At 39.1% G+C, this 26,084-nt stretch overlaps 1 protein-coding gene across 4 annotated transcripts in view; it reads right to left on the bottom strand.

The window, feature by feature from the left end:
- Positions 1 to 26,084, bottom strand: part of shq1 (SHQ1, H/ACA ribonucleoprotein assembly factor) — a 47,813-nt gene that overhangs the window by 20,237 nt on the left and 1,492 nt on the right. For all 4 annotated transcript variants that reach the window (XM_067504667.1, XM_067504670.1, XM_067504671.1 and 1 more), the window contains 7 exons: positions 22,866 to 22,994; positions 22,588 to 22,751; positions 22,356 to 22,468; positions 22,173 to 22,270; positions 14,115 to 14,272; positions 13,695 to 13,748; positions 8,629 to 8,752 (listed from right to left, as the gene is read on the bottom strand). In XM_067504667.1, the coding sequence (XP_067360768.1) occupies positions 8,629 to 8,752; positions 13,695 to 13,748; positions 14,115 to 14,272; positions 22,173 to 22,270; positions 22,356 to 22,468; positions 22,588 to 22,751; positions 22,866 to 22,994 (840 nt within the window). The remainder of the gene's footprint in view (positions 1 to 8,628; positions 8,753 to 13,694; positions 13,749 to 14,114; positions 14,273 to 22,172; positions 22,271 to 22,355; positions 22,469 to 22,587; positions 22,752 to 22,865; positions 22,995 to 26,084) is intronic.

Below are 26,084 nucleotides of genomic sequence, written 5' to 3'. Positions count from 1 at the left end.
CAGTCATTGTTCCATACATAAAAGCCAAGGTACAGGATCTGAGGAAAAATCCCAGCAAGCTGCAGAGTAATTTGATCCATAAGAAAAAGAGTTCCTGGTTAAGAAGTGATTCATCTGAGACAAAAGAGCCCAAGAAGACAACTCTATTTTTGGTATTCAGCCTGCCAATTTAACGAAAGTTCTGTTCAGACTCTCTATCAAAATTGTGTTTGTCTTGATCTGTCAAAAACATCACTAAATGTTTTTGATGATTTGCCTATTCTAGTCTGTCCATTCAGCTACTGTGTGGCATCATAATAGTCCCAGTCTGAATTCTTTTCGCTGGTGATCAGACAAAATGACAAATTACAGACATGAAGAAACAAGAAATTTGCACATTTAATCCAGCGCGGTAATGAACTGCAGCATTTTCCCAACTGTGCAAGGCACCAAGGCCACTTAACTAAACAGCTTGAAGCTTTAAAACATCTTTATTTTTGTCTAGTGCTTAAGAAAATTATTTCTGGGAAGTCTTGCCTGGTTTTAAGTGAAGATTGTGATTCTGGTAAAGTCTTAAGAATGTTTTGAATCTGCCTGTTGAGTAGCTTTTCTTATTCTAACCGTGCAAACACTTACACAGATATAAAGTCGTTGGCGTACCTGAGCTCTAGTGAATGTGTTGTTCTGGAGGTGGGTTGTGTTGAGCACATGCTCTGCTCCACTAGATTGTTGTTTTTTGACTTATCCATGACCTTCAGACACACCAACATGGCGCCACATTTATTAAAGAAAGTCTGCGTTTTTGTTGCACATTACACAAAGTGCCTTGCAAAGTCTAAATAAGTTTATTTCTCCTGTTGATGTGTGTGTTTTTTTTTTTTATTCTGACAGTTCATGCTCGGGATAAGCTGTGTGTCTCTCCTCTCTTTTCCTCTCTCACACCCTGAGCTGTCACTCTGCAGCAGCATGAACACAGCTAAGAACGGAAAGTCAGGAAGGTGCATTTTACCTCACTATACAGTTAAAATGTCTGAGCCAGGCTTCCAAAATAAGTCGGAGGTGGAGGAAAAAGCAGATTACTCTGCTGCTGCATGTAAAACCCCAATTCAAAAAAAGTTGGAATGATGTGTAAGCAGTAAATAAAAATAGAACGCAATGATTTGTAAATACAGATGTTGAAACTGAGGCATTTTACCATTTCATAGAAAATATAGTGTTATCTTTACCATTGTGTATTATCCTTTTAACAACTATCTGTAATTGTCTGGGAAATGTAAATGTCTTGTCTGATGCAGGATTCTTGCTGCTCAAAAGTCCTGGGCATTTGATGCCTGATTTTTCATTTTATAACACACCAAATGTTTTCAGTTGGTGAAAGGTCTGGACTGCAGTGAGGCCAGTTCAGCACCCGGACTCTTGTCCTGCGAAGCCATGCTGTTGTGATGGATGCAGGATGTGGTTTAGCATGGTTTTGCTGAAATATGCAAGACCTTCCCTGAAACATATGGTGCTCTAAAAGCGCTATATACTTTTCAGCATTGATGGTGACTTTCCAGATGTGTAAGCGGCCCACACCATAGGCACTAATGCCCCCCCATACCATCAGAGATGCAGGCTTTTAAACTGTCTGCTGATAACAAGCTGGATGGTCCCTCACCTCTTTAGTCCACAGGACAAGGCGTCCATGCTTTTCAAAAAGAATTTAAAATTTTGATTCATCTGACCACAGAACAGTTTGCCTCAAACTATTTTAAATGAGTTTTGGTCAAGAGAAGACGGTGGAGTTTATAGATCGTGTTCACATGTGGCTTCTTCTTTGCATGATGCAGCTTTAACTTACATTTGTGAATTGCACAGTGAACATGTTCACATACAGTGATTTCTGGAAGTGTTCCGGAGCCCATGCAGTGACGTCAAGTAGATAATCAGGCCTGGTTTTAATGCAGTGCTGCCTGAGGGCCCGAAGATCTAATGCATCCGGTTTTGACCTTTGACCTTGCACATTGCACACAGATATTCCACCAGAATATTTTGATGATATCACATATTGTAGATGGTGGGATCTTAAAAGTCTTCATAATTTTAAGTTGAGGAAATTTTTTACAAATTTGTTTGACAATATTGCAGCACGCAGTTTGTCAAAGGTTGGTGAACCTCTACCCATCTTTACATTCAAGAGGCTCTGCCTCTGAAAAACTCATTTTATACTCAGTCATGTTACTGAGTTGGTGCCAATTAACTTTTACGTTGTTAAATGCTCCTCCATTTTTTATTTGCTTTTTCAGACTTTTGTTGCACTTGTTTCAAGTTGTTTGGTGCCATCAAATTCAAAATGAGCTACTATTTTCTATGAAATGGAAATAGAATTTCTCAGTTTTAACATATTTACATTTTACATCATCCCAACTTCTTTGGACTGTTCCCCGATAACCAAGCTGATTTCTTAGAGTAACCTGGATAGTTAGGTGCTATTTAAATAAGCTTTTGCAAAACTTTGGAAATCCCCAGTCAGACAAAGATTCGATTAGAATGACTTAATTGACGCCTAGAGTGGAGTGGTCATTATCACACATAAACCACAACCACAACAAACACACAACAATGATTGAAACCTGGTGTCACTCAGATATTTGATTGCAGTTGGCCAAAACAAGTCTCTGAATTGTTCATTAGAGCACCTTGGAATTCTGAACATCTCAAGCCCCATTCATACATACTTTGTTTGAGAATCCTAAAATTCTCCTGATTTTGTCGGCAGGGGGTGTATGTGAGAAACCCCTGGGATTACCCAGCAAGATGCCTAGTGCAATGTCGCTATTATGTGTGTGAGCCCATGTAGCATTCAGCTATGTGCCGAATTGTCGGGAGTATTTGATATCACTCAGAGTCCTCAAATTGGTAGAAACACAAACCACATGCTTATCCTTAAATTGGAGAATTGTCTGTACTATCCTTCTGGTGCTTAAAAAAAAAAAATCTCTAATGAATCACTAACAATGCAAATAATAGAAAGCGCCTTCTTAATGAACTTGTTTGTCTTATCCCTGTCACTGGCAGTGATACAATTACATTAACATGTGACTGCATAGAACAGAGCACTGGCCACAAGAATCTGATAAAAAGAGATTTTATCAGATAAAATGTCTTACTAATCTCAAAGGACTTTAATTCCCTTAAAGAAAAAAAAACCTAGGTTGTGCCTTTTTAAATACAACATTTTCAGATGTTATTTTATTTCAAAATGAACTCCTGAATACTTAAAATACTATTTCAATTCCCTCATTGTTAATGAGGAATGGTGATGGTTTAGCTTTCTTTTTCCAAAAGTCAATAACCAAATCCTTTGTCTTGTCAATATAGAGGTTCAGGTAGTTTTCATCACACCAACTGAAAAATCTATGTATCTCATCTCTGTAAGCCTAGTCATCACCATTTCAAATGACTCCTACCAAGGCAGAATCATAGTAATCACATCACTGCTGTATAATCTGTAAAAAGGGAAATAAAACTGTTTCCCATGGGAATCATGTATTGGTTAGACTTCTGTCAGAAACCTTATTAAGTTTGACAAACTGAGGTCTTGATATCAAGTTGTCTAAAATCCAATAGGTGATACAATTTCACTAGTCCTTAATTCTGATGTGTAAAAAAGGTGATAAAAAAAGGTTACAGCTGCAATAATTCAAGTCTAGTAAACAAAACAGCCTGAAAAATAACTCTTTGCGCCACTGTTCTTTCAGAGGACATTTGTTTGTATGTTACAAGAAACTCAATTTTTGAGTAACATAAACAAAATTCCATTCACCTCCATGGAATTGGCGTGGAGGCATCAGAAATCAAGATGATTATCTGAAAACCGCAGCGACTGAATGGTGAAACTACAACAATTTGCATCGTTAGTTACCACATACATGTGAGCAAGGAAATATTTGAATTAATGCAAATACCAAAGATCATTTATCAATAAACTAAACAGTACATATACAACTCTATGCACAATATAAACACAGTGAAATTAGGAACAGGAAGAAATAATTTATCTCTCTAGGTACTGAGGTGCTCATTAGGTTTTAATACTGTGCTACTGTCAGTCACAGTTTACAGTACTAATGATGTACACAACGTGATATGATCTGGCAATGTGCTAAATTATGTGCATGTGAGCACACATTCCTAATGTAACATTTGTAATGTGAATGCTGTGTTTTGGCTGTTTATCTTAAGAATTCAATAGGGCAGAACAGTTAGTAACTTTCTAATCGCATTAAAACTTTACAGAATGCAATTTACAAATCAAAGCTTTGATTAAAATGTTAATAAGAAAAGTGTTCCTGTTCATTTCTTTATACACCGACTAATGTGGGATCCCGACAATAGAAGGAGATAGAGGGGGATAGACAGAAATAGAGAGAGTTGGTAGGAAGAGATGAAGTTAAGAACAGAATGGTTGGATTATTAGGTTTGTTTAGATTATGTTTGCACTGGATACTTCAGAAAAACAGGGCATTTGAAGAAACTGCATGTTAAATCGCAATTCCAATATTGCTTTTAAACAATAATTCAATTAAATAAAAATTCAATTATTTTCCCATATCATTCAGTTCTAAAAACCTGTCACTGACTTTTATCAACCACAGTGCTGTGTTTGGGCACCTAACAGTACAACTGGAGTTCCTGGATCATATTTCATTGTCTCACTGGTGCACAAACAACACATATGCCCCAAAGTGCATTGTTCTAATGTTGGGCCAACGTTTGTGTGAATGTAGCTTAAGAATTTGTATTTTAATAATGGCTTAAAAGTTATGTAGCTAAATAGGGATAATTGCTCTTGTAAACATTTTGAATTATGAACTGCACTACATGTATCCATGCTTCTTTGTTAGTGTTATAAAATATTAAAATGATAACCAAAATTAAAATAGCCACTATAGGCTTAAGTGCATGACAATGATCCATGATTTTAAATGGAGGAGGGACATACTAGGAAAAACTCAGCACAAACTGAACTGCATCGGGCTCAGATCCAGTTTAGACATAAAATACAATATGCTTGTCGAGTCCAGCCAGCGCACTCTTGGCTCGGGTTTGGACAGAAATATGCACCCCGATCCATACATAATTCTGACAAATGACTTTCCCTCAAAGTATTCAACAAGCCAAACTGCCACGGCACTTCACCCTTCAATCAGAAATATAAACAGCCCTGTGATGTGACCAACTGTCCACTGAGAAAATGCATCTGCCCACCTCTGCAGAGTACAGTCAAAATAAACAGCACAATTGCAGTAAAGAAAACCTAAAACTAACAAGGCAAAAGCACACTTGCTTCCAAGATCTGACTTCTTTTCCCAGAGAAGATTCATGAGTTTTTGGGGGAAAATTAGGGGAAAGGTTACTGTCGGCAACAGTTCCAGGGTGTAATTACTAGTTGGACGCTTGTAATAAGTGAGCAAGGCATGTTAATTAGACAAGAGCAGTACAACAATAAGTCCTTCATAGCAGCCCTGTAGAGATGCAGTGTTAGGTGTGAAGTGAAATAAAAACAAAAGCTGCTGTTGTGTTCTAGAAAAAAACTGCAGAAAGTCTAAAAACTGCTGAGGCAAATAACAAAAGCGAAATTTTCCTTTTCCTAGCAACACATTGGTACACAACCCAGTTTCCAGGGGCATGTTTACCACAGTGTTGCATCACCTCTTCTTTTACCAACACTCTGCAAGTGTTTGGGAACTGAGGAGATCAATTGCCTTGGACGTAAAAGCAACATTTTTTTCCCCAGTGTTGCTGGATGAAGGATTTCAGCTGCTCAAAAGCTTTTGCATTATATTTCTTGCTCCAAATAGTTTTAGCTGCTGATGGGTCTGAACTACGGGCAGGCAAGTTTAGCAGTTGGACTCTTTTACTATAGAACCCTGCTGTTGTAACACATGCAAAATGGGGTTTGGCACTGATTTGCAGAAAATAAGCACAATCTTCGCTGAAAATGGTTTCATCCGGATGGCAGCATATGTTGATCCAAAACCTGAACTACACCAATGTGCCCACATACCATCAGAGACGTTGGCTTTTAAACGGTGCAGTTTAAAAGTCCGATGGTGCCTCTCCTCTTAACCAACCATTATTTTAAAAAAATTATAATTTCCACTTGACCTTAGTCCATTTTAAATGGGCTTGGGGTCAGAGCAGGTGGTAGCATTTCTGGATCTTGTTTATATATAATAGTGTCTTTGCATGGTAGATACTTTAGTTTTGACAGAGATTGATTTATGTATGTAGAATTGATGAGACAAAGGTAACATTAAATCCTGGCTAACATGCTTCAGCATAATTTCTGAAAGATGAATTTAATGTATGGCCATTTAAATACGAACCTGTAGGAATATTGACGTTCAATCACTCTGACGGATTTAACAATTTGATTTTGTGAAATCACGTTAAATCGTGACTTAAATTGATGCTTGAAAAATTAAAAACCATTTGAACAGGACTGTTGGGTCTCAGACAAAAATAAAAGTGCTTTGTCTACAAAAACAGAAATGCATTGCGCAGAGTACCCGTTCAAGTTTAGAGCAGAGGCAGCATTCAGAGAGCAGATAAAGCAGCATCAAGATTTCTGCAGTTGTCTGATTTTGCTGCCAAGATGATATGCTTGAAAGGCTGGTGAGGCACATCTTCATCTAGTGACAGTTCTAATATGCTCAGTCTAATCAGGCATGACAGCACTTCCCACTGACATCATAATCAAGTTCAATGCAGCCCAGTTGTCTAGATTGGTACATTTAAACACAGAAATTAGGGCACATATTGGAAAATTCAATATCGACACCTTCTCCCATATGCTCCCTCTTATTCAGTCCTTTTCCCATTTGTCACACATTCACACACAATCCATGCATCTCATCCAATAAAAGATCATCAGCACCCTGAAACTAAATTGTTCACACTACGTCCTGGTTGTAGATTCTCATAACTTTTTTTTCCTTTTACTTTTTATGAACTAGGTCAGGATGGTTATTTGGCCTAAAATTGGTCAGCCACAGTTCAAATTTCCAAACTTTCCTTGTCCAACCACAATTCCACAAGAAATTAAATGACCAGTGTAATTTTCCCTGTATGAATAGTAGCAGAGAGGCATGGTGGATGAATCTATTACAGAGGATCACTTCGGAAATTTCTCATCCTGTCTTCTCAACCTGATCACGATGGCAGCATGACCCCAGGGTGCTCCCCACCACTTCCTACCTGAAGGCCCCTCAGGACCTTCACTCTCCCGCACCTTCCCCGAGGCTCTTTAGTTACAGCCACTCAATGTAGGAGCCAGGTGGGGAAGCTGCTTGAGAATACTCACTATGCTGCCGAAGGGTTATTCAAATATTTACCCCTGGATAACATTTCCTCTGAGGCCTTAACCTGTGTGCTGCTATTAATGCGTTTGTTTTACTAATACATACTGTATGAATGTTTGCTTTCACAGCCACTTAAATGAAGTAGCTCGAAAATGGAGCATGCATTTCTATTTCCCTTATCCTGACAAATTAATTAGTGTGTAAAGTAATTCTGGGCGGAAACATACCCTCAGACGCACGCCATCCTAAATTAGTGCAGTGTTACAGTTCATTAAAGAAACGCTCTATTACTCATATTTCTCTAATGCCTGCAAATAACAACCATTATGAGTCAGAAGTGAACGTTATGAAAAACACAATGAAATGATTTGCACTTTTTTTGTAATACAATGACACAAATGATTACATGACTGACAAAAAGGAGCCTGAGTATGATCTTGCATGAGCTATAAAGAGACACTCATTTCCAGGCTTGAGATGAACATGAAAAATCTTGTTATGGCAGGAAAACAGTTTCCAAGGTACAAGAATGGAGGTGAGGGGAACGAGTGACTCTGACTGCTGTTTCCCCGGCTCTCCTGATCAACTCATCTTCCTACTTAATGAGGCGCGGAAATGCTAATCTGTAGCTTAAAAGGCCTTTAATTTGCTGTCATTTACCAGCGTTAAAATCATCATAAGCTGGATAATCTTAGCACTCACACATCCAGAGTGTGTTTACACTGCTGACTTTCATCTGTCCGCGAGGGCTTTTGATTTAAAGATTACTGTGAGCTTTGAGATATCAAAGTCAACAGTCCCTTCTTGACTAATCCACGTCTCACTCCCCGAAGGAGGTGGGAGTCAGGCCACTCTACTGCTTAGACGAAGGAATATTACTTTCAAACCATTGTTCATCATGCTCAAGAAGCAAAATGTCCAGCAGGCTGTTTCTTGTAGACAACGAAAGGCGAAAGTCTTTTCAGCTGGCATCACTTACTTTGATTCCACACTCCAGAACCCAATATACAATAAAAACACTCCTCACAAGGAACCACGGGGTGAACAAAATCAATTAACACTAATTAGGGGAAATCATGTTCACAGTGGAGTGAAATGAATCCATACTAAGAGGATTTAGCTGAAGCTGCTAATTTGAGAGCAAAACCACAAAAACCCACGAAGATTAGAGGCTCATGAACAAGTGTCAGATGTGCAGGGGTCATTACTAGTCTGCAGAGGTGAAAGGTCACTTGTCTTTGTAAGCCTGTGTGTGTGGGGGGTGGGTGGCTGGGGCAATGCTTTTAAGCGTGGGGAAACTCACCTGACTGCAAAATCGTTGTTGTGTCACGAATGGCTGCAAAGACAAATAAAAAGTGTCTGTAGAGCGGGTAGCACAAAACCCTCCGTCCAAATGACACCAGGACTTCTTGCAAGGAGCTGTACGACTGCAAAACACAGAGCATGACACTCAGAAAGCTATCCAACACAAAAACAAACCCCATTTTTATTTAAGGAAAAAAGGAAATACAATCAAAGAGGGGGGTTTAGTTCAGTCAGATATTTCATATTGAGTTTTCTCATTCACTTTTTATCTTAGCTTGAAGTCTGTCTCCCATTTGTGTGTGCTGCAGTCGCCAGTGCTCTAATCACTCCTAACAACTCCCCATTTATAGAGCTGGCAAAATAGCGGATTGCAACTCTTAAACACCTCTGCAGCCCTGGCCCGTTAATTGCTGCTTCTCTTTAATCACTGCCTTCCCTCTCAGATTTTCTCTGCACTAATGGACACACAGCCTGGAGACAGAGATTTTTATCCTGCGCTTCTTTTTTTCCTGCTTTTCTTTGTGGCTTGTTAAGGATGTGTTGCGAGCTCGCGAGTGCGTGTCATTGGGGATCACGCTCTCCCTTGGGCTTGTTTAGCAAGAGTGTAAATAAGGTCTGCTGCTGCGGAGGGGGACTCACAGTCACACCAGTGCAGTCGACTGAGGACAAGTAAATATGTAGCAGATGGAGGGAGGTGCTGGAGAGGGGGGTGAGGGAGAGGAGAATGTTAGGGATAAGCGAGGCAAGAGAGACAGGCAGAGAGAGCATAAAGAGATAGCACTGACGAAGACTCCGGTGAGGAAGCAGAGCTGATATCAGCTGTGACACACAGAGACACAGGCAGACAAAGACCGGGAAGAATTCACTGTAGAGCAGAAGGTGAAGGATAGAAGAGGAGGAGGAGAAGGGGGAGGTGGTGAGCAAGGGATTGAGTGAGGTGACCTGTCAATGGGAGCTGACAACTCTGCTGACTGACTGATGAGCAGTGTGGGTCTGTCAGGCAGGTGAAGATTGTTCTTTACTCCACTGTCACCATTGCAGGAAAACTACTTCTCCAACAGTGGTTAAGGTCTAAAAAAGCTCATCCTAAGGTCTAGTATTCAGAGCCCTTCAATTTTTTTTACATTTTACTGTGTTGCAGGTTTATTTATATATTGAAAACATTGACAATTTGAGCCTCAATCTACACCCAGTAACAGCAGAGACACAAAACCGACATCAAACAAGTAGCAGTGATGAAGGTCAACTGCTGTGTCACCTCAAGCCCCTTTTTGCCGATCCCAAAGACGGAGCATCTCAACACATCACAAAGGTGACAGTCAGTGGCCAATTAGCATGTAAATTCTGGCTTGCGCAGGATGAAAATAACCCTCCATAACAGCAGGTGGCAATAGCCTGTACTCATCATTCATAAGGACAAAGCATAGATCTAGAACTGCAACAAACTGTAAGCACAGTGTTATACAGAGCTGGTTGCTTCAGGCTTCAGTTTTATAATTATAGGAGTCATTGTTGATTATAGTTAGTCATTGTATTGGGATGTTCATGAATATAAAAAAGGGGAAGAACCTTCAGTGTGTGTGTTTGCTTGCTTTCGCCACTTCCATTTCTCTTCTTGTGCAATGAGTCACTAAGCTGGTGGTGGTGCTTGCCACAGATTCAACATGTTTAATCGATCACAAAGCAGCCAGGGTTCTGACTGATGCAGCTGATGGCCCAAACTTGATTGATGGCTGTTGTCACATGGTCATTATGGTTTATACAGTGTAGATTGATGGATAGAAATTTATTCATTAAAAATAAATTCAAAATAAAAACCTAATAAGTTTCGCAAAAAGTCAAGAGATCTGAATTCCTACTAAAGTGACTAAAAGCTACAGATGAGCATTAGGGGATTGTGAAGTGGTGACCATGTGGGCATGCCCAGCATTTACACTTGTTTACACACAATCAACATTCGTATGAGTGCCTTTCAAAATTGGACTTCAAATCATTTCTTTGAACATTTCTTTTGCAGAAGCATACATCTTTAATAAGACAAAAACCCCAAGAATTTGGTCAACAGGTTTCAATTTACTTGGGGTTTTCTGCCATCAACAGTCTTAAAATTATACGTACAGATTCAAAACTACACACACAGTCAGATTATAACTCCATGGTGCTGAAAGTTCTGAAATGCATTTTAATTTGCCAAGACCAATGCCACTTAACTGCATGTTAAGGCTATGATGAACCAAGCAGAAGTTAAAGAACTCTTGCTGACAACGACAAACTGCTGCGTCTGCTCATGCTGCCTTTGTCTGGGGCTGTTCTCTGGCATTACGACAGCACTGTCAGCTGTCTCACTTTCCTTGGAATATCTGTGTTGGCTTTGCTAGTGAACCAGCCGGAGTAATGCCAGCCACAGGAGGTGAACATAATAAAATAAAACCAAAGAAAGGTCATGTTACCTCAGTCATATGGAAATATCAGGCATCCCAACTCACCTCTTACGCTTTCCTTTGTGTGCGGGCTTCACAATAAATGAAGGTAAAATACTATGTATGCATCAAGGCCCTAGCATTATCCAACTGCGAGCGCCGATGTGATGGTGCAATGGTGGCACTGGTAAATTCACAGGCAATACAGAGTTGTCTGTATGGGTTCATAGTATTGAGGCTATGTCTGACAAATGTTGAATTGACCGAGAAGCCGCCTACAGGAGTCGGACTTCTGCTGATTGTGTGGGACACACCACAAATACTAGGCTGACTCACTCTCCCTGACAGGCCATTGGCTTGGTGTGTCAGAGCCCTTAGTGATCATGATTGACAACAGATGGTGGCTACTCACTGCCAAAATAACAAAAGATTTGTTTGACAGAACTCTTCAGACTAACCAGCACACTAAAATGGGAAATTCGAAGGGGCTCTCAGCAGATCTGAGAAGAGCAATGGTAGATTAACATAAGTCAGGAATGTCTCTTGAAAGTTACTAGACCCACTTTCCAAGGTCTGTAATGATAATAATAATAATAATAATAATAATAATAATAATAATAATAAAGAGGAAATACTACTTGTGCCAGCATAATCTCAAATGTTGCTTTCACATCTGTGCCAAAAAACAAAACAAAAAACAAAACAACAAATTTAACTGAAGAGTACTGTCAAGCAGAACTTAGGTTTGAAGAGATTTCAAACTTAAGTTCAGCCAGAAGCTTGTTAATTGCTACCCAAAACATCTGCTAAAATAGAAAATAGCTAACGGACATTTAAATAAATGGTAGGTGTGTCTTGTATGTGTCGTTTTGATCCTGTATATTCAATTTTGAGCCTGTTTATGTCAGAAAACACCAATACACCCCTGTGCACTCTTTTATTGTACAATCACTCTCCCTCAGCAAACAAAGAAGTGTGCAAAGAAATAATTTAAAAGCCAATATTACAGGGTGCCATCAACAGTTAATAATGGATGCTCAAGGGAGGATCAGACACTGTGGGTTATGTTTCTAAGGTGGGCCTCATGTTAACCCCTTGCCTTGCATGAGATGCATTGATGTCAGGCATTAATGCTAAATTCTAGATCTAACCTGGATATAGCTGGATAAAAGTCACAGCTATGAAGCGGGGCTTTTTCAGCTTTATTGGCAATAATGTGGAAGGGGTACCCCTCCCTAAGGCAATGCATAAGGCAATTGTTGCTAATGTGTTTTATTGTTTCCTGTTACAATTTTAACCCCCACACTACGCCTCCTAGAGAAATATAAAAACATACCTCTGGTGTTGCAGAACAGACAGAAAGGCCATACTTGCCAATTCACACATTCAAAATTCTATAGTAAAATATGTTGATAAAAATTTGAACACCCGTGTGATACTGCACTTTTCTCACACTGTAGGGCCTTTTCCAAGAACCAGATTTACTGAGTAATCTGGATAACTTTGCTGAGTAAAAGACAAAACCCTTCTCACATCTGGAACAAGAACAAAAAAAAATACACCAAGTTTTACTCAGCTAAAAAATACAGATTACTCAGTAAACCTGCTTCTTGTAACATAATAACAGATCAGAAAATCGTTGTTGTTTATGCTATATAATTGAAAAATGAAACTGTGATCCTATCAATGTAATCAGGGTTGAGCGATTAAACCACAATTTCATTTGTAGCCATCTAAAAATGAACAGTGTAACACTGAGAATTTTGGGTTTGACTAGACAGAAATACTATAGAAGCAATAATGGAAAGCAGGAAGGAAGAGAACAAAGGTGTAATGAGCTGTGAGCAAACGGAATAACTGTGATTAGTCTGTCACAACCATGTATCCTTTCAACCACTTCAACCACAACCATCATAAGCCCCAGGGGATGGAAGAGATCTAACTGTTTCCCCCTGTTGTGGTATATCAGTGTGAAGGCAAATATCCAGACAATTATCTAAAAATACTGGTGTGGCAGTCTGACACAACATTTTTTAAATGTCCTCTTCTGTTGTAAGGCCAAAACCCAGTGCTGAATGGTTATGGTATTAGCCCTCAGGGCAGCACTGCATTAAAAACAGGTGTGATTGTCTATTGGAAATCACTGAATGGGCTCAAAAAGGACTCTGTAAACCATTGTCAATGAGCACAGTTTTTTAGCTGCATCCACAAATTTAAGTTAAAGCTGTACTATGGAATACTATAAAAAATATTAACAAGATCGAGCTGCTGCCTTCTCTGGGTCCCAGCTTATTTAAAACGAAAATCTTTGCAGACTGACCACTACAGGGGACAAAGTATTAAACTTCAAAATTGTACGTCCATGAAAAGGTGAGATTTATCACATCTGCCACTGTAGAACCAATGAGATAGAGAGACAGGTAAAGTAAGAGAAGCGCAAAGAACATATAGTTACTTGCTCTGAGCTCTCTATGGATAAACAGTCAGCTAAGCTAATCTGACATCTGAACTGCAGTCACGCACAATTTGTGACAGGTTGATTCAAACAAAATTAAAAAAAGTAAAAGCTATGAGTAAATTGAGAAATGATAAGAAACTGTTTACTCTGGCACGACTTATTTCCTTTTGCAGTTAACGGACTCACCTCCAGCCAGCAGAGAGTCCCGCTAAGCTTTCTGATTGTCCACGGTGACTCCACCTGCAACGAAAGCAGGAGAGCAGCTGATCAGATTCCAATATCAAAATGGAAATATTCACATATAGATTTTGAGCTTTAATCAAACATTCTGCTGTATCCAACACCTCTACTATTTAACTCACACAGGCTGTGTAGTGTTTTTAACAATGAAATCTGCCTTGCTCACCTTGTCTTTCTACAGCTACCTCAGAGGAATGACACAAAGAGGCCTAGACTGAGCTTTTGGATCTGCTGGTAATCTCTTAAGGCTCTGAATAAAATAGAAGGGGGTCTAAAGGATTTGAGGATATAGAGCTTTGTCATCCAAGGCTAAGTGCTGCTCAGGAGGAGTCGTCTCTGCACACATACACACACAAGCTCACTCACATTGTGCTCTCCCTCTGTGGAGCGCACTTCGTAGGAATATGCCAGCAGGATGTCCACAAGGCTGAGCCACACTTGGTAACGAGACGTCTTATCTAGTAGGTAGGAGTGGTTGCTGAATTTTCTCATCTGCTCTTTCTCGTCATCGGTGAATGATACAGCTGCAAGAGAAGAAACATTTTACCGTTAGATGTGTCATTTCAATATACCAGAAGTCTTGGTCTGGTGTGTTTTTTAAAAGGTCGGAGACACAGAGCTGCAATTAGAGATGCAAATGAGACCAGTAGTGGGTGTGAAAGGTGTGGTGGTGGTGGTGGTTGTTAGATGGTTGCATACACTTCCTTGAACAAATACACTTGTGAAGCAAGATGTCCTCTACACTAAACCACAATCTTTTAAGCATGGTTGTCACAAGGGCACAATGTTTTATCCTAGAACTAGTGTGATAAAGGGGCTTAATAGCTTGATTTCATGTTCTACATCTTTAATCGGGTAATGAACTGACTAAATCTGAAAATGCACCCTTTTCTTTCTCAGAGATTCCCACAAATTCTTGTCATAATTGCTCGTTTTCTGGGAACCTGTGACTTTAGTGTGAGTGTTTGCGTTTGTGTGTTTGGGTGGGTGCATTTTTGTGTTTATTAACTAAAGACTTTGTGTGTGACAAAAAGAAAATAAATTTCCTACAAAACACCACAATTCATATGTGTGGATATGTTGTTATTTAACAGAGACCTCAAAATGAACTATGCTTCATCAGTCATACCATAATCAGAAAGACCAAATTTTTAAGTCAAATATGGAAAATCTGATTGTGCCAGATGGTTCAATATTTTTTTTTATCTCTACAAACAGTGGCGCCCTTACAAATTCCTGAATTGTGACTACACTGAAAACAAAAATTCTGAGATGATCCAAATGTCGCATAATTTAATTTTTGTATAATTTTTGTACAATAAATAATCGTTTGTACATTTACTTAAAAATACCTAAGTTAGAAGTTAATCTGCATTTGTTTTGAACACAAGACATTGTGCTTTTATTCCGTAACAATTCCTTAATGTTTTTAGAGATTACCTAAACACAACTGAGAACGCTGTGCTTATGTCAGGACTGAGAACCCTGTGCAAGGATGAGGATGTGAACCAAAAACATTCTGTAAGGTTCATCATCTGAATGTCATCTTGCAAGCATAAAAGCCATACAGATGACAATGAAGATAGTTATACTATTTTCTGTCTTAGAAGATTTGCAGTTGTTTATTTTAAACAGCATTTTCTCAAGTTCTCCCAATTTCATGTCATGCTACTCCTACCACATTTAAAAAAAACAAAGTAGGTCCCATTTCAAATAAGTAATATGAAAACTTAAAAAAAATTAGGTACTTTGTATGTTTCAATAAACAAAATTGACATAAAAATACATATTTGAGACTCTTAATGTTAAGTAGAACACACACAAATCAATAAAGTAGGGAAACGCTTGAATTAAGTAGACTTTACAAGCAAAAAGTATTTTCTACATATGGAAATGTAAGTAGTAAATACAAAGACTAGTTTTGCTTGAACTACATAATAATCTAATGCAAAGAGTAACCTTAATTTTTTAAAGTAGATCATGCTGATTGTGATATAGAAGCATGTTCTTTTCTAAATATCAGCACATTGCAAATTCTACAGATACAAATGTTAAAACAGTAAAGTGCCTTAAATCAACCTGAGAGATGATGCATCTGTTTTCTTTCTCTTTAAAGTTCAAGCTGAATTGATCTCTTCTCACCATTTTCCCTCTTAAGTACTGAAAATACTGCAGCCCAAGGTTATCTACAAACTTTATTACGGACTAAAGTAATGTGACATCTGCTTATGGCACGCTTTTCTGTATCTTTATCATCACATAACATGTGTGAAATTATGGCCGTTATTGATGTAGTGTTCGAATTACAGCGGGAGCAGGGGGAGCAACAAAATCTCAAGTTCGGAGTGGTCTCAAAAACTGATGAATAATCAGTAACTTTTCTAAAGCTACAATAGGCTAAAGAGAAAAGAAAGAATGCATAAAAATTATTATTTATTTATTTATGTATTTTTTGTCCTTATCCTGTGAGTTCAGGGTCGCCACAACGGATCATAAGAACAATAATAATAACAATAATGCCTGTAACCTAATTGATCAGGACCACATATGCTGGATATTTCTCATTGGAGAAGGTCTTGCTTGTTTTATTTTGTGCACCTACATGTAATTGTTACTAACTGTGGTGTGGAAACATTGAAGCCAATGATAAAAAAAATTAAAAAGATCAATAAGCTAAATTTAAAAAAAAAAAAAAGTTAATTATAGGGATACCTTGATGAATCAGGTTTGGGGTGGGGACACCCCTAAAGAAACCACTGTTGTACTGCAACATACTCACAAAAAGCTGGTCAAAAGTAGCTCAGGACAGCTGCATAGCTAGAGCTGTTAAGAAGAACCCTAAAACAACATTGACAACACCAACAACCTCCAAAAAGCAAGGATGAAGGTATCACAATCCTCCATTTAAAGAAAACTTCAAGATGCAAATTTTATCAACAGTAAGAATCAAAAGAAACAAGGCTAATTTCAAAAAAGTACTGTGACAAGCCACACAAGCTCCGGAACAAAAAGCCTTATGGACTGATGAGACTGAGCCTGACCTCTGCTAAAGTGAGAGAAAGGTCAACGTGTGAAGGAAGAAGTAATCTGCTCATTATCCCAACTAAGCAAGTTCATCTGTGAAGCATGGTGGAGGTGGCATCATGACTGAAATACAAAGAATAAGACAGTTTGACAGTTTGAGTTTTTTTACCACTCAAATATTCTGAATTGTTTCTCTTGAACCACACAATGCAAGGAATCCTGCTGATGTAGACACACATTTTTTTTTCGCACCGTAACTGTGATATCAAAATTAGTTTCAGTTTTTCAGTATTCACATTTTTTCCAGTGAGTCACTACTTCACATGGTTCACACTGTTTTACATCAGCAAAACCAGTTTTCTATTGCTGGCTACTACTACTACTATTCTGCAGCAATAGCAAAAGGGCCTTTTTGTAAGTTACTGAAGTTGATGAAGAGCAGTAGTGATACAGAGAAAAAGGTCCAACAATAAAATATGCCAAATGAAAGAATCCAATCCCAGTTACATGTGTCAACAGCTGAACAGCTTTGTATTAAGAAAATGTAGAGCTTCATCGTGTGAAATTACCTCAAATCTCTGCTTCCCTGCTTTGTGTAAAATCACTAACTGTTGCCTTTTGAAAGAGACGTCTGCTTAATGGGGATCAGTGACAAGCCTAATGGGGTGACACAATCAGACTTCAATCCCATTTAAGCTATCCGCATCGCTGTGTATTGAGAGGCTTGCTGAATGTCTGCAGGAACATGCTGTAATGCAACTGTTTTTTATTCTCTCACAGCCGCTTATAGAACAGCTGAAAGCAATTGTTCTCTCTGCATATGGAGAGGAGAGTCCCTGCACTCAGCCCCCGATGAGCAAGACAGTGTGTATTGGCTGGAGAAAATACACAAATACACACACACACGGGCCGACTCAATATAGTTATACACACGCACAGGGTTTAGGAACAATCTCTCTGGCTGCAGTGGGAGCTTGGCTTTGCTGAGCTGGAGATTCCTGCTGCATTACGTCAGGGTTTAGCTCCCTGCAGGCTCTACCTGAGTCCCTCGTCAGTGCAGCTGCAGTGGGAGAGCACAGCCGAGCAGAACACACACACAGACAGATGTAAAGACACACATGCAGCTGCATCTGCACACACCCTGTTTCAAACACACGCAGAGACACGCAGCTTGGCAAAATGGGTGGAAATGTAACATTTAACACACTGACTCCTCACAAGCAACAGATGTGCAAGAAAGGGTGCACCTGCTGTCCCTCAAACACACATTCAGTACACAAATGCCAGAATGTACAGACCTTTAAAGCATAAACATATAAGATCAAGGATGTATCTGCTATACAAATTTTGATATAAAACAAATGTGGATCATGGATCATATTTCACACAAAAATGATCCCAGAGATTTTAGCAGATACACTTGCCATCGTCCTGAGGAAAGATGGTGCATAACACACACAGACTTTATGATGAAAAAAAAAATCATAATAACTAAATGCTAAATAGAAACAGTCCAGTCTTTTCCAAGTTAGAGCCAGCGGACCTTATGACACGGTTATATTTTCCATTAATACCACAGCTAAACAAGTGAAGTGAGGTGAGCAGACCTGATAGATTTACTCACCACCACATTCATTCATTTCCATTTTCTTTGGAGTCAATCAATTCTAGTGGGCATTAGCGCACAGTATATGAGGGCTTCTGCTGATTGCAAATTAATTCCTGACCTAATTCCTCCAGTTGGAACGGCGGCCTGGCTCGTTACTGCTCTCTACAGGTCCAGATGGCCTGATGGCATGGAGTAAATATGCTTTGTCAAAAATACTGCTGAGGGTTGGAAAACACTCCCAGATTTTCAAATATGGTAGAGGTCAAGAAATGACCTTGGATGGTTGGATACGGTGCACATTGAGGATCTGTAATCATGTCAAGTGCAAATCAAAGGGACATTTACTACATAGCCTGCTCAAAGTGTAAACTCTGATAGCCTAAAACAACAGAAGGCTGTCTGACTTGGTCAAAGGTCAGATTTCCAAAGTCAGCCATAACACAGTGCAGCAGGTAAAGAGAAACCAACTGTCAGGATCATTTAGCCTGGACCAGTGTGTGAATAAAGGCGTCCGGAGGACAGCTGCGGCCTGTCAGTATGCTGGCCCTGACACCGGAGAACACAAAGGAGCCAGCTTCTGCTTCATTAGCACTTGTGTCTGCATCCATCTGTCAGGTGACATATATATCAGACTTAGCAGAAGTGAGAGGAGGGGGCAAAAAAACAAAAAGGCTATACAGTGCAGCTCTAGTTTGCCATTTTAAATATACGACTAACAGTTAAAATCAAGAGCATGCTTTCAAGATTTGACGTCAAGCCGCTTAAATCTACTGACCGACACCATTCTTCACACTCAGCTGGGGCTAATGCAATCGACCTGTCAATCAAGCCATTAAGTTTAATTTGGCCCATTTATCTCCGCCTGAGCTCCCCACTGAGGCACTCCGTCTCAGAATGCAGAACTAGGCGAGGGAGCCGGTGGGGATGCCGGGAACTGTAATGTTCTTCGGAGGGTAAACTTAAGGCTGCAGCTAATGGCCTTTGCATTGCTGACTGATGGCTGCTCCTCAGCAATTGGGACGTGTGCCGGTGGAAATGCGACCTGCGATAATGCTATCTGTTTAATCTAAATCCTCTCCCAAGCGTACAACACCCATGCAGTACACATAAGCTGTGGCTGTGAGCCATGCGCCTGCCTAAGCAGTGCAAGTGCTGGAATTAGCGGGTTGTTGGAGAAGCTGGGTGGCACAGTTAAATTGTCTCTGGCAATGCAGAGACTTCACAAGCTATCGCTTCTGTGCATGCCGCTGAACTGAGAAATGAATGTAGGAGGCTGCAGCCAACGAGCCGCATGTCTCAATCTAAGTAAATGAGCCACTGATTTGAAATGGATGGCATCTGATTGCTACAACAAAAAGGAAAAAAGCTTTTTTTTTTTTTTGAGTTGTCACATTCTAGCTCAACTGGTTGATTAAATTGGTCAACGGGGGGCAGAGAGATACAGTGACTAGGAAAGGTCAAAATCCAATCTCTCATAATGGCAAGTGTTTTCCTGTTGAGGAGCCCTGAGGCTGTTTGGCAGGGACTGTAGCAATCTGACTGAGCTCTGATCTTCCTCTAGAAAGAGGGCAGTGAAAACACTCATGTGTCCTTTGGGGATTCGCATATTGTCAGAGAACAATGTCAGTGCCTGGCAGACATAAAGCCCAGCATACACACTCCCATTTATAACTCTCCATACACAGTATTTCGTCTCACAACACTATTAGTGGAAGTTTTGGTATTGTACTATCGGGAAAAGTACAATGGCCAAGAAGAGCATTGTAATTCATTTATATGATAACAAACAATGCATGACTGTCCTCTCAGTTTTTCCAATTCCATGCCACCTTCTGGAAGCCCTTAGTTACTACTTTGCTGGTCACATTTAATAGTTCAAAAATGTCAAAATCCTTCACATTTATAAGCAACTTGTTCTGTGTTAAATCAAAAAATTCACCCCTAACCCTAAAGCACATTTAATCGATACTTGTAACTAATTACTCTCTAAATTAGCATTTTACCTACTCTACAAAAGGCAACTTTAGCTAGTGCTAGCTTGAGGCTCTAAATCAATCCACTCCGCTCATCCCTCACTGGCTCTGCTCTGGTACGCTTTGCTATACTCTGCTCACCACTTTAGAAATCAAGCATAAATGAAAAATATAGAAAACTCTCTGGTCAGAAGACTGATGAATTGCTCAAAAAAGGTTTAGAGTGTAATATTTCTGCACTGCTAAACTATTTTTGTTTATGAATGCATTCAAATGCTGCCTGCCTTGGCTAAAATATCTCTCTGCTTCTGGCTGAAATCACCTCCAGATGACATCATTAAAAGGAGTTTTTTCAGTTCAGGTGATGTCATCGGCTTGCTCAAACCACGGAACTTGTAGACTTGGATAACCCTGCTTTTTCAGATGTTTCCTACATTAATAAAGATGAATGAATAGAAAGTATTTATTTTTTATATTGTATATGAAAAAAGAATTAAAAAAAAAAAAGATATATGAACTTTTGTCTTCCTTGTCAGACAATTTATTATGTCATGGCATCTCAGGTTTATCTTGAGACTCTTTAAAGAGGTTTAACAAATCCACTTCTTCACCCGGAACAACCAACTCTGGCTGCTTTGGCTCTATGTTTAGGATCATTGTCCTGCTGAATGATGAAATGTCATCCAGTGAGTTCTACAGCATTTGTCTGAGCCTGAGCACACAGAATGCCCCAGTACACCTCAGCGTTAAAACTGTTGCTTCCAACAGTGGGGAAATCATCAATAAACCCCAGTTTCATTGGCAGCCATACATGTCCAACACACCACAACATCTGACAGATGAGGTGTTGCTTGGGGTCATGACTTGTTCCTTTACAGTTCCCTCTTTCTGTCATGTTGGCAGATGTTGATTTTTGTTGATTTTTTTTGCAGTACATTAAGCTTTGTTTCAGAACTCTGGCCGCTCTGTTTTTGTTGTTTGAGGGCAACTTTGGCTCAGGAGGTAAAGCGGCAATCAAGCAACATTGTAAAGCACTTTGTCCAATAAGGTAATAAATATAGTATAGCCCTCACGCTATACTGCATGAAGGCAGACCATGAAATGAGTTTTTCTCCCCAATGCAAATTATTTTCTGCTCATCCTTAGCATATACAGGTTATTGCATTTTTCTACTTTTTATGTGCACCTGCTTTTTGGAATCCAAATGTTGATTTTTAGCAAACCAAATACCTATTAGCTATATTTTAGCCTGTGCACTATATTCTTCTTTTACATGGTCACCTCTTTTTTTCCCTCATGATGACAGTGAGCTCCACCATTCTCCATTCAGATATTTCAGTTGTGTTTAAGTACTTTTGAATCCTTGCAATTTCAGCACCATGTTTAAAAAGACAGATATCTCCAATTTTGACATAGAGCTATTCAACTTAATGATGATTTAATAATAAAACTTGGCACTTTAATGCAGCATCTGTTATTTTTTTTCAAAGCCAATGCTCCAATGTCAGCCTGAAAATAATATATCAGGGGACATTTTTACAGAGTGAGTACTTTCACTTTACTGATACTTTAAGTACATTTTGCTGCGGATACATCTGTAGCTAGGTAGCATGAATGCAGGACTTGTACTTTCACAGTACATTATGGTAATGGCACATTTACTTAGGTAATGTTTTATATTTTCTTCAAAATGCACCTTCTTTTGAAAAAAAAAGAAATTGAAATATGTTCTTCCATCTTCTACACAGCCAAACCTGAGATTGCTATATAAAGCTTTATATAATTCATGTTTCAATATGCAGAACATTTTAAACTCACCAGCTTCACCTTCTTGTTCTGTTGAAGGACTTAGCTTTGTCCACCATGGTCTAAACTTCAGCAGCCCTTTTATCTCATCATCCTCAAAGAAATCAGCCCTGCAATGGCATGTAGCTGTTACCAGGCAAAATAGCATAGAAACAAAAGTAGTTCTTAGGTTGTTCTTTTAAATAATGAACTCACAGATAATGGTCAGGAGAGAAAGCTGACGCCTCTGCTTCCAGTCGTGCTCGTCTCCTTTCTGTTGCTGTGGTACCTTCTGGGTTCTTGATATCAATCACATCACTAAGTTCCTCCTGTTTAGAAAGCATTTAATCCTAAAACCAATCACATAAAACTTTGTATTTAAAAAAAAAAAAAAAAGTCTATTTAGCAGCTTTGCCGATTCATGTTCGTCTTTATTCATGAATCTCACCTGTAATCTGGCAAACACTCCACACCTCAGATTTCCAAAGCCATATTTCTGCAGCGTACTCAGCTCCTCTTCAGACCTCTCTTTGTACACCTCCTGCTCAACCTGCCAATCAAATTCTTCCTCATCTTCCACTTCATCTTCTCCTATACTTTGACTGCATGCTTCTGAAATATAAAGCAGTTATGACTGATTCCACCTTTCTTTGCTATTTTTTGTTATTCATTGTTTCAAACACAATAATGACAAACTAGTCACATGGATAGATAAATAGCACTCACCTGCGCTCATGTCTTGTATCAATGGTTTAGCTGAACGGGAACCTTTAGGGGCAAGGAGACTTGTCAGCATCTGAAGGCCTTCAAAGTGCTCTCCAGATGTTTCTTTAGGGACCCGGAGCGTGAAAAGACCTACCACAAGATAGAAAAGGAAAAAATGGGATGTGACTGAACAGAAATGTATAACTTAAATGAGAATGTATAAAAAGGGTAAATATACATAGAGGGTAAAAAATAAAAACACAACAGATAATCTAAAATTTGCCTGCAGGTGTGAATGTAATGATGTCTGTCTGTGTATGTCTCTTTGTGGCCCTGAGATAGAGTGGAGACCTATTCAGAGTGTACCCTGCCTCTCACCCGAAGACAGCTGGGATAGGCTCCAGCCTCCCCGCAACCCAAATAGGATAAGCAGTCACAGATAATGGATGGATGGATGTTCAGTAGATTAAATAAACGAATGATGAAAACATGACATTCAACAATATACAGCATTTCCAAGGAAACTGACTGATCACCTGGTGTACAGCCACAGACTTTAATTGGAAAGTAATGATCTCTTTAAGATAACAAATGATAGCAGATGAATCAGGCCACCTGCATATGCAATACTTCAAAGATAAGTAGTTGGTCTGCACTCTGCTTCTACACTAAACAGAGATCACATAACTGATAAAAAAGAATGACTTGGCTACGCCACAAAGAAAAACTGATGGTCGCCCAAAGACCTCATAAAATTTCAATGCACCCGAGTGTTAAAGCTTAAAAGCTTTACGATGGAAGCTGACTAATTGCTCGAGTTGCAAGCCTTGCAGGAAGGAGAGCCTGAAAGAGGGATCTTAATGATTGCTCATTATAAGTCTAAACAAGGACACTCATTAGCAGAGCTTTATTAGCAGATGTTACTGGCTTATTTAGAGACAGTGTGTTAACTGGGGCCATGCTGGCAGACAGGCAACGAGGTGTCAGAGTCCATAAGGCAGACGTCTTTATAAGGACAACTTCATTACAATTGATTATAAGCAACAGAATATCAACAACAGATGACACTGACAGAGAACATATAGACGATAGTAAAACATCACCAAACACCAATAATCATTATCATGTTTTACTTGCTGGGTATGTATGTAAAACACAATCCTATAGGAGCTCCCTGTCACTATCACTGCCATTGTAAAGAGAAATTACAAGCTGGATGCAAGCTGTAATCATTATGACATTGCAGATGGTACCAGTGGCCCCTTAAATGGCATAACATAATATAATCAGTGGGTTAATTTACCCCTTAAGTAAGGTAAATTAAGGCCCTCTGGGGAGCAACCACTAACTACTAATAGAACCATGATTCTTGGTTGTGTAGAGTGAGACTGATCATCAATATGATGTGAAGCAATGCACTTGTCTATTGCTAGCATAAACATTTGTCACAGATCAGTTTTCTGGTGCTTTAAGCAGATGTCTTTTAACGTTTGAGCATCCTCTTTCAAAGATCATATGCCACCACCACATGTAAGTCCAACACCTGCCCACTGCCTGACAATTTCCAAGTGCAGGACACATTCACATACACATCTCTGAACCCTTATGTTAATGACAAGTGTAGGCACCTCCTACCTCATGGAAGGCTCAATGTGAGGTCATTTTACATTTTATACATTACCACCAGATTCAGATGACGTAGCTTAATGTCATAGTAAAAAGAAGAATTTTGTGCTACAGAGCTTCAAGTCTGCTGTCAGAAATCAGCAGACAGATTTATCAGTGTCAGCAGCCGTATTTGAGGAGCCAAAGCACTTCGAAAATACCTACAGTATAGCTGCCAACAACAAATCATCAGCAGAGCACTGTACTGTGACAGACATAAGGAGGGAAAGAGGTTGCAAGGATAAATGCTTCAATCAAGGTGGCCATGTGACAATCATGGTGAGATTAAATGGATGATATAATAGTTTACAGTAGGTGATGTTACACTGATGGGTGCAACTGAAACAGCCACCTCCATCAAGAGCTTTCAAAGTGAAGGAATCTTACTGGCAACTCTACTGAAATGTGTGAGCTCATTTGCTAAAATGCGATGATCAAATAGTAAAATCCCCCAAACTCTTTCTGTTAATTGGAAACTCATCTTGGTAATAATATGGATTCAATCATACCGTCTGACTGATGAAAAGACAATTAATCTTTGTATGAGCGGTACTTTACTTTAAATACATTGAACTGAAACTGAACGGCATACAGTTCAAGGCTGATAGTTATTCGGTGGTTTAGCATCTGTGTGGGGTTTTTATGTAAATGAAGTATGAATATGTTGCCATAGCATAAGTAAGTCTTATTAAAAAAAAGTTCTAACAATCTTTTTCTTCCCACCAGTTGACAGAAAAGTCAGAAGAAAATCAGAAATGGTTAAAATAGAAATGCATGAGATAAGCACTATATGTACTTAAAAGGAAATAAAATTGATGAAAATATTAGACCCTTCAACTCATTATTTTCCTAACCCTTTTCGGCACAACTATGGTCCAAAGACCACGCGACGTCCATTCATAACAAGAACACTACAGTAAATACTTAAATAAGAAGAATCTTATTTGGTCAAATATGAATACCATTTTGGGGACCATTGAGATTCATTTCAATTGCAAACTCAGGTGCAATTCATAAACAATTTTCAAAAACATACTCCTGTTGGGCAAATTCAGCTCCAACAGATCTACTTAAGGCAATTACCTCTAAATAATTTCTTAACAATTTTCTTATTATTTCTTAATTTCTTATTAACTCTACTTGGTCTATTAATACAAGACCTTACTTAAACCCTAACTAAAAAGATGATCAGAGCAGGTGTGAGACAGTGTATGTGCAATAGTATAATATATTGACAAAACAACTGAGTTTAATTTACCTTGCATGTTTTTATCAATACTAGCAATAGTTAGATTTAATTTTGCCTGTATCCTCAGAGTTTTCAAAAACTACAGCTCGGCTCACATTGCACCAGTTGCTTCACCTATTTACAACATGTAACTTATTTCAACGGTATTTTGACTGTTGTATATGTATGCAGATGGTCTTAGAGACCTAAGCCTCCCTCCTTCCCTGCCTTGCTGCTGTTAAAAACAAAAAAACGGATTTAGTTTGCCATTATTGCAACCCGTCCCAACTCTTCCCACAATGCATTCCTCCTACATGCCCACATGCACCTTTGCCCAGACTTGTGAG

Source organism: Channa argus, chromosome 5 (assembly GCF_033026475.1).
Source record: "Channa argus isolate prfri chromosome 5, Channa argus male v1.0, whole genome shotgun sequence".
Lineage (NCBI taxonomy): Eukaryota > Metazoa > Chordata > Actinopteri > Anabantiformes > Channidae > Channa > Channa argus.
The sequence above is the reverse complement of the archived record's forward strand: the minus strand, read 5'-3'. Positions and strand labels throughout refer to the sequence as shown.